Genomic DNA, 15,673 nt, shown 5'->3' with positions numbered 1-15,673 from the left:
AGCTTGGAGGAGGTGGTGAAAAGTCGCTTTTCTTTCCCCCCCCCACCCCCAAGAGGGAGTGGGAGCAATTCGCTGCTTTGGAGCTGGCTTTGTGAGAAATGTAAGCTGGTAGCTTGTTGGGGGAGGGTTTTCTTTCCCTCCCTAAGAAAGCAACTCTCTATGAATCTCTTGCATTTATAGTCGTGTATCTAGGGGGAGGGGTGTAAGAGATCTACAGATTCGTTGGTGTGTACAGGATTGCATACATTTTACAGTATCCATTTTTATACATGACTACAATCTAGAGTATTCGGATGTCTTTTTAAGGAGACAGTTGTGTGCTCCCTATTATTAAGGTATACGTCAGTGTAAATGGCAGAGCTTACTATGGAGCATGGCACAGGGAGAAATCTGAATTGCAGCCTTTGTCATAGTTAACTGTGTTAAAGAATGTCAAAAAAAGCTTCTGCTCCAACCCCCATGAATAAAAAGGAGGGGACTATCCATACACAACTGTCGCTACAGTAAGTTATGACCTTTGACTATGACCATGCTACTTCACTTCACTCGGATATTGGAAAATAATTACCGGGGTGATATCGCAGTCACTAATGGTGAACTAACAAACCTCAGGCGGCATACTAGTCACTTACAAAAGTTGGGACACAATCAGAAATAAATGTTATCTGAAATTGTGGAGACCGGCCTAGTTTAATAAGCATTAAGGCCATGTTTCTGTGATGTAGCAAACTGTGGCTCGACTGGTGACAGGTGTAAGTATTTATGACGTTAGTAAGAAAACACATGTCACTTGGAAGCAGAACCTTAAAGTAGCATTTGACGGCAGACACGAAAGGACTTCCTACCATGGCCAGCTGAGGGGTTAACCCCCTCATCGTATTTCACTGCTGAACTTTTAGGACGGGAGAAAGTCCCCCCCACATACCCCAAATGGAGGGGAAGAGCATACAAGCAGTTCATGGATTTAAGGGGGGAAAAGGAGGCACGTTCGAGGCTTTTGCTAACGAAAAGGTTAAATTTGCACATAATGGGGTGATGTTTGCCATGTATGTAGGGTGTGGATGGCACTACTATAAATAGCAATGCAACTCCAGTCCTTGTGTGTCTGGGCTGCATTTCTAGACGGTGATTAGGAAGAGGGGAAATTTCAAAACCGTGTTTGCAGCGGGAAGTAAAAACGTTAAGGGATTTCCCTGCCTGCACGAAGGAGGAGCAGTGGAAGGAGCCGGGCTGCTGCTGCTCCTCATGTGCTGCTAGCTTGGCGCTGAGCTGGAAAGTCTCGCTGTGCTTTGGAGACTGGGGAGGGGAAAGGGAGTGGGGGGAGCTTGTTGACAGGCTGCTGGGATAAAAATGGAGTCCGCCTCTTCCTCCCTCCCTCAGTATCTCCCCTCGGTACCTAGTCAGTTGCACTCCAGGGAGCTGCGGAATAATGTGCGTTCTGTGGCGCAAGCAGTGATGTGGCGATGGCAGCTTTGATGCCGGAGGCATTAAGTCCCCAGCAATAGAGGCTGCGCCTCGGTAGGGATTGGTGCCCCCGGGGGGCACCCACCACATGCCTGCTGCGGCTACCGCTGGGGACGGCGGAGGGGGAAGGGCTGCCTGCTGACTACAAGGCGAATGAATAAACAGTGGCCGAGGCTCCCAGTGTAACACCCCTCCCCAGATTCTGGGCGGCGGCAAGGATGAGGCTCCGGCTGTGGTTACTCTCCCCCAGAACATCAGCTGCAGCTCCCCTCTTCCGGCGAGTCCCTCCCTCCCTCATCATGCCCCAGCTAACAGGCCCGAGGAGGAGATAGCGAGGACATCAGCCTTGGTTACTTGTTTCATCCGGATGTCTACAAAAGGAGTGGGCTGGAAAGGAAAATGCAGACTCACCGCTGGAAAGATGAAGGGGAGTCCGGGTTAGGTGTGTAAGAATTCGGCTTTATTCGTGGGACATCTAAGCAAATGCCATGAGGGAGGTTGCATGTGCATGTGTGTGAATGCCCAGCACTCGGTAAAGAATTGGTTCTTTCTGCTTGATAAGGTTGTGGGGGAGGAGGTGCAGTTTGAAAGAGACCTCATATTTGCTCTAGAGATTTGCATGGATGGGACATGTAAATAGTGAGGTTGAGTCTTATCTGAGGTGTCTGACTCTTTTAGAAATAGGCTCAAAACAAGTTGACCAGTGCACAAATACCTGAAAAGTCAATGAGGATAATAGCATTTGTGCAGAGTGAGTTTTCTTGTGAGAATGAGACTATCCTCTTGCTTATCGTGTTAGGCAGGCTTCTACAATGACAGCAAAATTATACATGTGCTTTTTAACAGCCAAAGTAGAAATCCATTAGTGTGCCCACAGTGAGGCACACTTCATGTGATAGATAGCTTTTGCAGTATGGAATGTTGACAGCTGTAGAAGTAGTCAGCTGTACTAGATGGCCCCTGGCAAATTTTCCCCAGTTACTGAAAATGACAGCATTAATAGTCTTACTCCACTAGACAAACGAAAAGGACCAAATATTCTATTTGGTGTAACAAACCCAAAGGATCTCACTTGTTTGTAAGCTCGTCAATGAAGTATGTGTGTTGGCGTGCTACTACTGACGTCTTGATGAATTGGATTCAAGAAGCAACTGAAACTAATGTTTTGAGCACCCTTCTGTTTACTTGTGGCAAAGAAATTAATATGTATTGGCTTTTAAACTTTGTTTACCCATGGTCCTGCTGGGGATGGGGGAGAGTGTGTATATGCATGTATTCCCGTACTTCCATTTTTACCTCATGCTCCAGGTCACAGTTTCGTTCTCCTGGCAAAGTAGAAAAAAAATCTCTTCAAAGCATGTCAGTGCTGCCCATTATTGGACAGAGACAAGTTGGGGGTGAGGTGGGAGGGAATGCATTCTTAAAGGTGTAATAACATACAAGCTAGGGTGATGCTGTGGCCAATCAATAAGCAAAATGCTTAAAGGATATTACTTAGGTTTAGGCATGAAGTTCAACATTTTCATTGTGCATGTCATAGAAAATGAAATATTCATTTTCCCCAAACTTTGCAAATAAGTGTCAGCAACACTGTAGCTGCTGTAATAACAAAGGACTGAATGCGTGAATGCAATTATTAAAATTGGCCTGGAGCAGCGGTGGGAGCCACGATCGGCTGGACCTGCGGACGGGGCAGGTAAACAAACTGGCCCAGCCGGCTAGGGGCTTTCCCTGCACAAGCGGTGTCCCAAGTGTGGGAAACACTGGCTTAGAGGACTGTAAATAGGGAGCAATGCATTTAAAAAAAAAACTATTCCCAAGAACATTGTGCCCATCTTAATTTAAAGTGGTCCAGTTTGTGCTGTTGTGTAGCACAGAGGTGGCAAAGCTTTTCCGCAGTCCAGTTTTTAAGCTAAGTCTTATCTTAAAAATAGGCATATTACTTTGAAAGAAATAACACAGGAACAGAGAAATTTTCATCAGTATGATTTAATGGAGACTGATAGAATTCTCTCCTCAGTTTATCTTTGTAAAGATCCAAATTCTGTTCTTGCGTAAATGGGCATAAATTTGGGGTTGTGATGGCCAGAAGGACTAATGTGATCCTGGGCTGCATAAACAGGAATCTTAGGTAGTAGAGAGGTTATTTTACCTCTGTATTTGGCACTGAATTAAAGTTATGAGAACCTCAGACAGTGTGAGTGGGTGGTCTGAATATGAGGATGTCATTGAACACTGAATCAGTTGAAAATTTAGTGTCTGTATCTTATTACTTGAGGAAATTGCTTTACTGGACATATCACCTTGGTGACTACCAAGATGACTAGTCAAACTCTTGAGCAACAGGAAACAGTATTTGTACTTTTCTGCCTAGGAAATGACTTTCTGTTGATTGAGAATCTTAAAATGCAATATTAAATAGCTCTGTCTAATAATACAATTCAGCTGAGTTATAGAAGTTGCAGAACTGGGGAGAGTATTAGATGACTTCTGTCAGATATGCAGAGCGGTGAGCCCAGTTAACATAGTCTAGCAATTGTAAAGCTTTGTGTAAGACTTGGTTATAAACAATTACAAATGTTAAACGTAACACTTGCAAGAACTGTTGACGTGTACCAAAATATTCCTAAGAACAGAACATTTTTTGTTCTCCATATCGTTAACATAAAATACTTTATTTGGCATGGAAGTGTTGATTTAATATAGTATTGATAGACTTTTTCATTTATACTTAAAATACAATCAATGAATCTGGCAAAACAGCTGAATTATGTGATATAAACCTGTGGGTGCTTAGGGGCTGGAATGGAGGACAAGTTGCAATGCTTTGTTTTGGCTTTAGCTATGCTGAAGGGACTCTGTTTCTAAAGGTGTGGCCTATAATACACTACTGCAAAAATATTTAATAAATCACTGATGTGAATGGAAAGGACAAAGTGTAGATGTGTGGTGAAGATAATGAACAGGTGGGGAGTAGTGACTGTCATATGTTTCTTTTTTGGTGGGTGCCTGGGAGTAGGTCCTCCATGTGAAAGGATATATGGAATAAGTCGTTAGTTTTAAGAATTTTTGATTGGAAGTGTAGGGGGGAACACGGTATTGCTATGTGCCAATGAAATTCAAGTGTCTCTGGTTAGTGTCTTTGCCATCCTGCAGTTTTTTCTGTGAGCTGGGAACACTGGGCTCTAGGATGTGTGTTTGCCCATCTCCATCTATGCGGGGAGGAGGGGGAAACTGACCAGTAAAACTTATTTGTAAAACGCAGACTTTGTTTAACATTTCAGTGTTCCCATTATAGTTCAAGCTACTTTTGGAAAGGTCATATAGTAAAATTTAGTTGATGCCTTCAGGAAGGAGACTTCAGAGTAGAAAATGTACTTAAGCCATAAGTGGTGAAAAAAGCTAGTTGAGGCAAAGACTGAAATATTTCTGTGACAAATGTTAATCTAAAAAACTTTGGTAGCTACAACTCCTGCATTTTGCATTAGAACTTCTCAACCAGTACGCTGCAGCAAGACGTGCTGGAAACAGCATATGTTGGTTTAAGGCTCTTATTTAAATGATTTTTATTGAGATGCAGCAGGGTCCTGTTAGCTTCACTTTCAGAAATCCAACACTAAGGAGAAACTTGACAAGCTTTTTGTATTTTAATTCTTTAAACGCATGAACAGAGAACATAGGACTTGTATATGCTAAAAATGCTGCAGCGGCCCCAGCTGCACCTATGCGATGGCAGTGCTACTGTAGCGCTTCAGTGTAGACACTGCCAATCCCTGAGAAGCAGTTGCAAGGTCGATAGAGGTTACATTGGTTTAACAATGCCACTCAGGGATGTGATTTTTCACACCCCTGAGTGATGTAGATGGGTCAGCCTAACATTTTGGTGTAAACCAGACCATATTCTTTACCCTTACATTCAGTCTCAATCATTAGAAAAAGGATGTGAATACCATTGGATAACCTTTTAAGACAAAGTTATAATGGAGGAACTAACCAACCATTAAACTTCCAGAATGTACATGGAATTACAAGTATTCAACCATTAATAAAAATCAGAAAGAGCACTGCCACACAAGTAGGGTTTACATGTAAGATGATGGAATAAAATTCTGAGCAATAGGGGATTAGTGTTTAAATTTTGGGGGGGGAGGGGGAAGAATCATGATAAAGTAGTCCTGTTTGCTTAACCTCTGCTAAAGTTGTGTGGGTCTATGCAGTGATGTGTATACTGGAAGTGACATGCATAAGTTTACTAAGTTGGTGAGCATTTACCTCTTTTATTAAATATTAAGTCAGTGATAGAAACCGAGATGTGCAGTGGATTTTTTTTGTCAAAAGAGCTAAGATAAATCAGTTCCTAATAAAGAGCTTCCACCTGTGGTTAACTTCTTAGGCCATTTTGCATTTAATTTTTAATAGTGTTTGAAATAGGACTGCATCAGTAAAAATAAGTTCTTGTGCTCATTGAATAATCAAGACTTTAGGTGAATGTCCAGGATGCTGAACTCTGTTTCTGAAAAACCTTTGGACTAATGCTGTCAGGAAGTTGGTTCATATCACTGAGTACTTTAGTTATAAGTGTCCAGAGCAATAGATGAATTATTAGACTATATGATGGATTGAAGAAGTGATACAAGAAGTGACATTTAATTACTCCCCAAGAAGCCTAATGAAGTAGGTAAAGTTAATCAAAATAGTGTAATAAGGATAATACTCTTTGGTTATCTACATCAGTGGTTCTCAACCAATAGTATATGTATCCCTGGGGGTATACAGAAGTCTTTCAGGGGGTACATCAACTCATTTAAATATTTTCCTAGCTTTAGAACAGGCTACATAAAAAGCAAAATCAATACAAACTAAAATTTCATACTGACAATGGCTTGTTTATACTGCTCTATATACTGAAATGTAAGTACAATACTTTTATTTTAGTTGATTTATTTTATAATTACATGGTAAAATGAGAAAATGAGCAGTTTTTCAATAATAGTGCAGAGACACTTTTGTATTCTTGTGTCTGATTTTGTAAGCAAGTACTTTTTAAGTGAGGTGAAACATTGAGGTACTCAAGACAAATCAGACTCCTGAAAGGGGTACAGTAGTCTGGAAAGGTTGAGAGCCACTGGTCTACTTAATGCATCCTGTAGCTAGCTATCTAATGTCGACTGTTTAAAAGGTAATACAGCTTAGATAATGTTTTCACCCCTCTAGCCAGAAGGCCGAGAAGGGCTAGCCAACATGAAGATGGAGATGTTTGTCCAGGTTATTCTGAGCTAATGGTGAGAGCTTCCTAGTTGCAACAGTTCAATGACTAGTGAGAATTCTGCTTCCAACTGAAGAAAAGACTGATAACAAAATGAAAGGAGATGTTGAGATATCCATAATACTTATGGACATAGAGTTTTGAGGACAAGAGTGAATCTACGGACATGGATTTGCCTGCTATGTACTTGTTTCAGCCAAAAGGTGGCTTACAGTATTTGTGCCAATAATCTTTGTTCTGAGTAGCTGAGACCATTCAGTACTAATATGTACAGTTCAACGTGAAAAAGAAAGGAAATAATTTAAAAGTTATCACTATCTCGAACTCATCCACTTCAGCTAGGTCAGCACTTGACAGAATCATCCGAGAAGGCATACCCTATTTTCTGCTGCTGGAGTTCAGGGGTGAAGTGCACCTTTAGCCCTTTTCAGTCTCTCTGGGCACCCCCTTTCAGTGCTGGAGACTTGCCTGTGCTAGGGCTTTCAACACAGTGCATCAGAGTGTCTTGGAGCCTGGGCTTCAGCCTGACCCAAAATGTCTACACGGCAATATTTAGCCCTGTAGTCTGAGCCTCCCAAGTCAGTTGACCCAGGCTCTGAGACTTGGTGCTGTGGGTTTTTTGTTGCAGTGTAGACTTACTGTAAGGCTGCAAAGGAACTCCAGAGATGATTTTTCCACTTACAACAATTGATATAGTAAACTTTTATTGTGCATTTGGTTGCATGGACTACTTGGCACGACAGACCAAAAACAAACAGAGGTTTAGAGACACCCAGAGCATGGGGATGCATCTCTGACCATCTTGGCAAATAGCCATTGATGGACCTATCGTCCATGAACTTATCTAATTCTTTTTTGAACCCAGTTATACTTTTGGTCTTCACTACGTTTCCTGGCCATGAGTTCCACAGGTTGTCTGTGCATTGTGTGAAGAAGTACTTCCTTTTGTTTGTTTTAAACCTGCTGCCTATTAATTTCATTGGGTGATCCCTGGTTGGTGTGTTATGTGAAGGGGTGAATAATGCTTCCTTATCCATTTTCTCCACACCATTTTATAGATCTCAACTATATTCTCATTGGTCGTGTATTTTCCAAGCTAAACAGTTTGTCTTTGTAATCTCTCTTCACATGGAAGCTGTTCCATACCCCTAATTACTTTTGTTGCCCTTCTCTATACTTTTTCTAATTCTAATGCATCTGTGAGAGATAATGACTAGAACCGAATGCAATATTCAAGGTGTGGGTGTACCAAGGATTTATATAGTGACATTATATTTTTTGTCTTATGTCCCTTTCCTAATGGTTCCTAACATTGTTCTCTTTTTTGACTGCTAGTGCACGTTGAGCAGATGTTTTTAGAGAACTAACCACCAGGATGCCAAGATCTTTCTTGAGTGATAGCAGCTGATTTAAACCCCATTGTTTGTATGTGTAGTTGGGATTGTTTTCCAAGGTGCATTACTTTGCATTTATCAACATTGAGTTTCATCTGCCATTTTTTTTCCCAGTCACACAGTTTTGTGGGTGAATCAGCTTTAGACTTAACTATCTTGAGTAATTTTTCTATAGTCTGCAAACTTTGCCACCTCCATTGTTTCTCCCCTTTTCAAGATCATTTATGAATATGTCGAACAGCATGGGATCCCCCAAGGATCTGTACTGGGACCAGCTATTTATCTTTGTCCACTGTGAAAACTGATAATTCATTCTTACCCTTTGTTTGTTTCCTATTTTTTAACCAGTTACTGATCCATTAAAGGACTTTCCTTCTTCTCCCATGACTGCTTAGTTTGCTTAAGAGCCTTTGGAGAGGGACCTTATCAAAGGCTTTCTGAAAGTCCAAGTACACTATATCCACTGGATCATCCTTGCACACAGTTGTTGACTCCCTCAAAGAATTCCAATAGATTGAGGCATAATTCCCCTTTACAATGGCTGTGTTGACTCTTCCTCAATGTATCGTGTTCATCTATGTGTCTGATTCTATTCTTTATTGTGGTTTCAACTAATCTTCCTGGTACTGAAATTAGGCTTACTGGCCTGAAATTGCCAGGATCACCTCCTGGAGCCTTCTTTAAAAATCAGTGTCACGTTACCTATCAGCCAGTTATCAGGTACAGAGGCTGATTGAAGCAACAGGTTACATACCAGTTAGTAATTCTGTAATTTCATGTTTGAGTTCCTTCAGAACTCCTAGATAAATAACATCTGGTCCTGATGACTTATTGCTCTTAAATTATCAGTTTGTTCCAAAACCTCCTCTACCGACAGCTCCATTTGGGACAGTTTCAGATTTGTCACTTAAATAATAGCTCTGGTGTGGGACTCTTCCTCACAACCTCTGCAGGGAAGACGGATAAAAATAATGCGACGGCATTGTCTTCTTTGAGTGTTTCTTTAGGACCCCAAATAATCAGTGGGGCCACTGGTCAATCATCAGGCTTCCTGCTTCTGATGTACTTAAAGATTTTTTTGCCATTAGCTTTTGCCTTTTGCTAGTTGCTCTTACAATTCTGCCTGTCTAACTATACTTTTACCCTTGATTTGCCAGAGTATGTTTTTTTCTATTTTCCTCAGTAGGATTTGACTTCCACTTTTTAAAGGATGTCTTTTTGCCACTCTTTTTAGCCACGGTGGCATTTTTTGGTTCTCTTACTTTTTTGGGGAATACATATAGTTTGAGCCTCTATTATGGTACAGTATTTTAAAAAAGTTTCCATGAGCCTTTCAGCCATTTCACTCTTGTGACTTATTTTAATTTCCATTTAACTAGCCTCTCCATTTTTGTGTAGTTCCTTTGAAGTTTAATGCTACTGTGGTGAGTTTCGCTGGTATTTCCCCCCTCCCGCCCCCCAAGGATTTTAAATTTAATTACATTATAGTCGCTGTTACAAAGCGGTTCAGCTATATTCACTGCTTGGAACAGATCCCATGTGTCACTTAGCACTAAAGCAAGAATTTCTCTCCCCTTGTAGGTTACAGGACTAACTGCTTCTTGGAGAAGTCATTAATGGTATCTAGAAATTTTACCTCTGCATGCCATGATGACATGTTCTCAGTCAATATGGGGTAGTTGAAATCCTCCATTATTACTGAGTTTTCTGTTTTTGTAGCCTCTCTAGTCTCTCAGAGCATTTCACAGTCATTGCCACCATCCTGGTCAGTAGTGTAAGTATATTCCTACTGCTACACACTTATTATTCATGTATAGAATTTCTGTCCATTAGATTCCTGTTTAATTCATTTAAGAATTTTACTATAATTGACTCTGTGCTTTCTTTTTGTGTGCAAGGCAAGAGTCCAGGAGAGTGCAAAAATAAAGCTTGAAGTGAATTTTGTTTTACGAAACTGATGCACTTTATATTACATAGACTAAAATGCCAGTTGATATTTGCTCTCTGGAATGAATGGACAAAAAGTGTGCCTGTGATTTCAGAATAGTATGTCACCATGCTGGTGCATATAAATAGAAGATATTGGGAGTGTCAGTCTCCCTCAACCAGCATATGGAAAATTGAAAGACAAAATGGTCTTTGGAGAAATGTGGACATAGGTGTGCTTAGCTCAAGAAGTACCAAGTTGCATCAGCTTCTTTCCAAGATGCTTGAGAACAACACACTAAAATAAGAACCTGCAACAACACTCTTAGCAATCTATAAAGATAAGATACTACCTTTGCCATACACTGGCCCAATAAAGAGAGAAATTGTGTATAAAAACATTGTGATTTGAATGGATTGACTCACTGACTTTAAAGGAAGCTGCCTACCAGCTGATCAGGTGAGCTGTCTGTTTGAAATCAGGATATGACTGGATTTCAATACTGTAAAGAGCCCATTAAAATCTGTCTGTTGGGAGAGAAAATGGATTTTGCATTCCGAAGTATCTCATGAGTCATGACTACCAAAAGGATGCCACTTTCACTCCTTCTGAAATAATTATTTGTAGTTTACCAGAAATATCATGTAGAACATATTACATTATTCTGCTTTATTATGTTTCTGGTAAGTGTATATGTGGATGGTGTTTCTAGAAGCTTTCCAAGACGCTGATGAAAATAAATGTAAGGAGTTTTCTCTCAGATTACATGTGGGGAATGGGGGGAAAACGTGTAATGGGGAAAAAATTGTGTATTAGGTAAAATAAGTCAAGTATACATTTTTTGTTATTAAGGTACTTTCAAACTTCAGTCTTAAATAGCTATATTAAACTGTTGCTTACTAGTTACTTAAATGGTGAACTCTCTCTTCTACAATAATATCAACTAATATCCATTAGCCTGGGGAGGGATTTGATACTATTCAACTTAAATTATTTCTAGCGACACAGGAAAAGACAAAAGTAGGTTGCTGGCAAAGGAATATGCATCAGCATCTGCAAAGCTGAATCACTCTAGTTCAGGAAGGATACTGCTGTTGTGGGAAATGAATCACTTAGATGGGGGGGGGGGAATCTTAACAGCAAAGAACAAACGTAAGTGCTTCTAGATCTACACTAGGACTGGGCATTTTTAATTCTGTGGTGCAGTAAAATATCAAGGCAGATCTATACTACAGTTTTGCCAGCATAGCTTTGTCAGAGATGTGGAAAAAAAAGAAACCCATGCCCCTCACACATAGCTGTGCTGGCAAAATTCCTATGTAGACAGTTTATACTAACAAGAGTCCTTTCACTGGCACAGTTGGTCATTTGAGAAAGTGGATTAATTACACCAGCTAAAGAACCTGTTTTGCTGGTATATGCCGAGTTTCCACTAGGGGGCCTTGCTGGTGTATCTGTATTAACAACGTCTAGACCAGTGGCTCTCAATCTTTTAGGGCTCAGGACCCATTTGTAAATGTCTATGGCCTGTCATGACCCAGTAAATAGTCTGGGGGTGGAGGCCCTGGGGTGGTTTCAGTTGGATTCTGTCCCCGAGGGGGGTTGGGTCCTGCCCAGCACTCACCCCACAGTGGCAGATCCTGCCACTGTGCTTGGCTCTCCGCTCTGAGCGTCGCAACTTTCAGGGTTGCCGCGCTGCTCAGGTTTGGCCTACCCCTCTGGCTGGACCAAATTTGTGTGAGTGGAGTTGTGACCTGGCTCATTGGGATGCAGTGCCATTCGCTCAGATTTGTCCAACCCAGACTCCTGTAGTCAGGATGGCTGGGCCAGACCTGAGCAGCACTGGGACCCCAGAGGTTGCAGTGCTGGGAGCAAGGAGGTGAGCCCAGCTAGCCCTGTGGGATGGGAGCTGCCACACAACCCTTTGAAACATATCCTGACCCACAGGTTGAGAAACCCTGATCTAGACTAGCCCTCAGCCTTCAGATGAGCTGTACTGACTTAAGAAGTGTAAGTGCATGGACTTAAATCAAGAATTGTGGCCACACAAATAGCCACAATACACTCTTTTGCCAAGAAGCAACAAACCGTGTTTGTGCCACTTAATTTGATAGAAATGACCATCTCATAAATTCCAGCTCCTAATCTTGCCTGCTGTTGTAGGATATGAGTGGGAAGGAAACTGGCTAATTGGATTGGGGATGAAGCAAGGGAGCAAAGCATGATTTTGAAGGGAGCAGGAGGAGATGGCTGCAATCTGCATCCCTACAGGACTAATTGGGTAGGCAGGAGCTTTCCTAAACTGCATTTAGGAAAATAAAGCTGAGAACTAAGCTGAGTTCTCTGCCACTTGTGAAGATGTTGCTGCTTGCTGTCCTGTGAGAGCTACAGCCACTTGAATGTGGGAGCAGCACCAGCTATTAAATGATGGCATAATAAACATTGAATTGTCATTCCCATTTACTGCACTAAACGGGGTAGGCCTGTTAAAATTAGGACTTCTTGCTTCACACTTCATGTCCAAAATACTGTGATACAATACCTTGTTAAAGGGTATGTTACAATGTGGACTTGAATACATTTGCACCCATTTACTGCAGTAACAAACAGTAAAGTAACAAAGTCTTCATGTGGGCCAAGGAATAATGTTCCTCCAGTCTTATTTTGGTGGTTCTGGAGGCCTGTTATATACAGTGTGAGGCAATGGGATAGTGAGGAAGAAGGATGAGATTGTTTTGAAGCTAATTGGAGTCCTGTTCAGCACTGCAAAAGTGCTTATTGGCACCCCTTGTTAGGTGTTTGGGAGGACGTATTTTAGTGTACTCCCATATTTCAACCAAGTGCTCTGATAGCTCTCGTAAATCTATGCAGGAGTCAGGTTAACAGTATTGGCATGTTATGCGTGGAGTTAGAATAAATAGATGGAGAATCCAAAAGAGGACTTGTTACACCAATTTGCATAAAGATGTTTATTCTGTTAAGCAAAAGCTTCATACACCCAGATTTGAAACAGTTTATCATAAGGAATTATTTCGCTACTAAAAAGAAATAAATACTAGACTGAAAGGGTTTAATAACATTGGCTGTTAGAATTGTTAATTATCAGCACTAGGATGGATGATAAGAAATTATCTTTGTTTGGGTGCTACTAACAGGAGTGGTAGTGAACATTCTTGTTTTCCTCTGCTGCTGTTGAAAAAACTGGAGCAGATGTAGAGGCACGGGAGTTGACCACAGACTGAGTGAAATAACCCATGCTAATTTACACTTGGCTTCACAAGAACTCTTCTCCGGCAACCATGAGGGCTACAAAAGTAACTTTGACTTTAGGTTTTGTAGAAGATGATGGCAAATGGGAGACCAACACCAGGACTTGTGACCCATTGACCGGGGCAAGTGCTAAAATGCTTTTTAGACTTAATTACGCCTCAAGAACAACGGTATAAATCTAAAGAAGTGTTTATAAAAAAACAAACAACTGGATAAATTCAATGTAAAACCTAATTAAGGAACCTAAACTCTGCATCCTTAAGACCACCCTTTCAATGCATGTGCTCAATTAGAGACCCCTTCACATCCACAAGCCTTGCCTTGTGCCAAAAAGTGACTCGGTCCTTGTATACTACCAAAATAAACACGATTAATATAAATTAACTTCAGTTCTGACAAGCTGGAGCAAAATCCTTCCTTCACAGAAAGGGAAAATAGCCGTCACATTGAAATCTGGAATTTGTTCCGGTGCCTAAGCAGATGCTGACACTCAGAATAAAATGAGGCGACACTATTGGTAGTTGGGGCCCCAGTTGCCAAGATATTTGTATATTAAAGCCAACATGATAAATTATCCCAAAATGTAAGTCTGAAGCCAGTGGAAAATGCGGAATACAAGTATTGCATGGTTCTTAGAGAAAAGAAGTATTAAGTAATCTAGAGCATGGTGCTGGTTGGCTGAAGTTACATTGGGCTTCAGATATAGTTCCGGTAGAACGTAGCACTATGTCTTAGTCATCTCCATAATGAATAAGTGCTTAGGAAACCTAAGTGCTAAACGTGTTGGGATGTAGAACTTCATTTATGGAAGGATGATTCTATTTGCTTCAGACTGTAAAACATAGCTGGATTTTGATACCTTTGCTTGCTAATCAAAGGTGTTACCTCAGAGACTTGAAGTTTGAGTACTTTCATTTATTATTCTTAAATCTATAAAAACAGGCATACCTTCTGTTCAGCGCAGCTTAGCTATTCTAAAACCTAACAGCACTAAACCTCCAGGAAAACCAGTCATCCTTCAAAAATAATGCATATTATTAAGTCCGGCTTTTCAGTTGCCCATTCTAAAGGTGGCCCATGAATCATTCTATGAAGGTCAACATTATGATGGTGGCAGAAATTCCCATCAGGTGTAGGGCCTCGTTACACTTTGCACTATACAAACATAAGACTGAACGTGCTTCCTGTGGTTGATAGTTTATAAAAAGCCAGGATGCCTGATAGTCAAAGGCTTTTGTAGCCTTTAAGGTTTGTTTTTTTGCTCTTTGTGCCTTTTTGAGGAAGATGTCAGAACTTGATTTGAATCTTTCAATCAATGATAAACTAATTCCTTCCCTTGGTAAGCATTTTCCGATGGTGGATTAACTGTCAGCTGATCAGGAGATCCCCACACCAAAGCCATTCTTTTTAGGTGATAAATCTGAGGAACTATCCTCAGGAGATGGAGAAGGCTTTGGAATAAATTGATAAATCAAACAGTAGTAGGTCACCAGGACCACATGGTATTCAACCAAGAGTTCTGAAGGAACTCAGATATGAAATTGCAGAACTACTAACTGTGGTATGTAACCTATTACCTAAATCAGTCTCTGTGCCAGAGCTGATATAAGCAATTACAGGATAGTAAGTCTAACTTCAGTACCAGGCAAATTGGTTGAAATTGTAGTAAAGAACAAAATCATCATCAGATACATATATGAACTCAACAAGTTGAGGAAGTGTCTTTTACATGACTTTTACAAAGGGAAATTTTGCCTCACCAATCTACTAGCATTCTTTGAAGGAGTCGACAACCATGTGGACAGAGTGATCCAGTGGATATAGTGTACTTAGACTTTCAGAAAACTTTTGACAAGGTCCCTTACCAAAGATTATTAAACAAAGTAAGCAGTCATGGGGTAAGAGGGAATGTCCTCTCATGGATCAGTAACTGGTTAAAGGAAAAGAAATAAAGGGTAGGAATAAATGATCTGTTTTCACAATGGAGAGATGTAAATAGAAGGGTTCCCCAAGGATCTGTACTGAAACCAGTGCTGTTCAATGTATTCATAAATGATCTGAAGAAAGGGTAAACAATGAGGTGGCAAAACTTTCAGATTGGCTAAATCCAAAGCTAATTTTGGATTTGGGAGGAGGAATACTCAGTGGTTTGAGCATTGGCCTGCTAAACCCAGGGTTGTGAGTTCAATCCTTGAGGAGGCCACTTAGGGATCTGGGGCAAAAATTGGTCCTGCTAGTGAAGGCAGGGGGCTGGACTCGATGACCTTTCAAGGTCCCTTCCAGTTCTAGGAGATAGGTAATAATTGGAGATATACCAAACTGTGAAGAGTTATAAAGGGATCTCTCAAAACT

At 40.9% G+C, this 15,673-nt stretch overlaps 1 protein-coding gene across 2 annotated transcripts in view; it reads left to right on the top strand.

Annotated features, from left to right (window-relative positions):
• TRIO (trio Rho guanine nucleotide exchange factor) overlaps window positions 1–15,673 on the top strand; it is a 452,008-nt gene that overhangs the window by 752 nt on the left and 435,583 nt on the right. The window contains exon 1 of one of the 2 annotated variants that reach the window (XM_045004407.1): window positions 1,509–1,906. The exons of the other annotated variant lie outside the window; for it this stretch is intronic. Coding sequence (XP_044860342.1) covers window positions 1,864–1,906 — 43 coding nt within the window. The 5' untranslated portion in view covers window positions 1,509–1,863. Of the gene's footprint in view, window positions 1–1,508; window positions 1,907–15,673 lie in introns of those variants that run through there. 2 annotated transcript variants of the gene reach the window in all.

The sequence above is a fragment of the Mauremys mutica genome, chromosome 2 (assembly GCF_020497125.1).
Source record: "Mauremys mutica isolate MM-2020 ecotype Southern chromosome 2, ASM2049712v1, whole genome shotgun sequence".
Classification (NCBI taxonomy): Eukaryota; Metazoa; Chordata; order Testudines; family Geoemydidae; genus Mauremys; species Mauremys mutica.
Note: the sequence above shows the minus strand (reverse complement) of the source record. Positions and strands in the feature narration are given on the sequence as shown.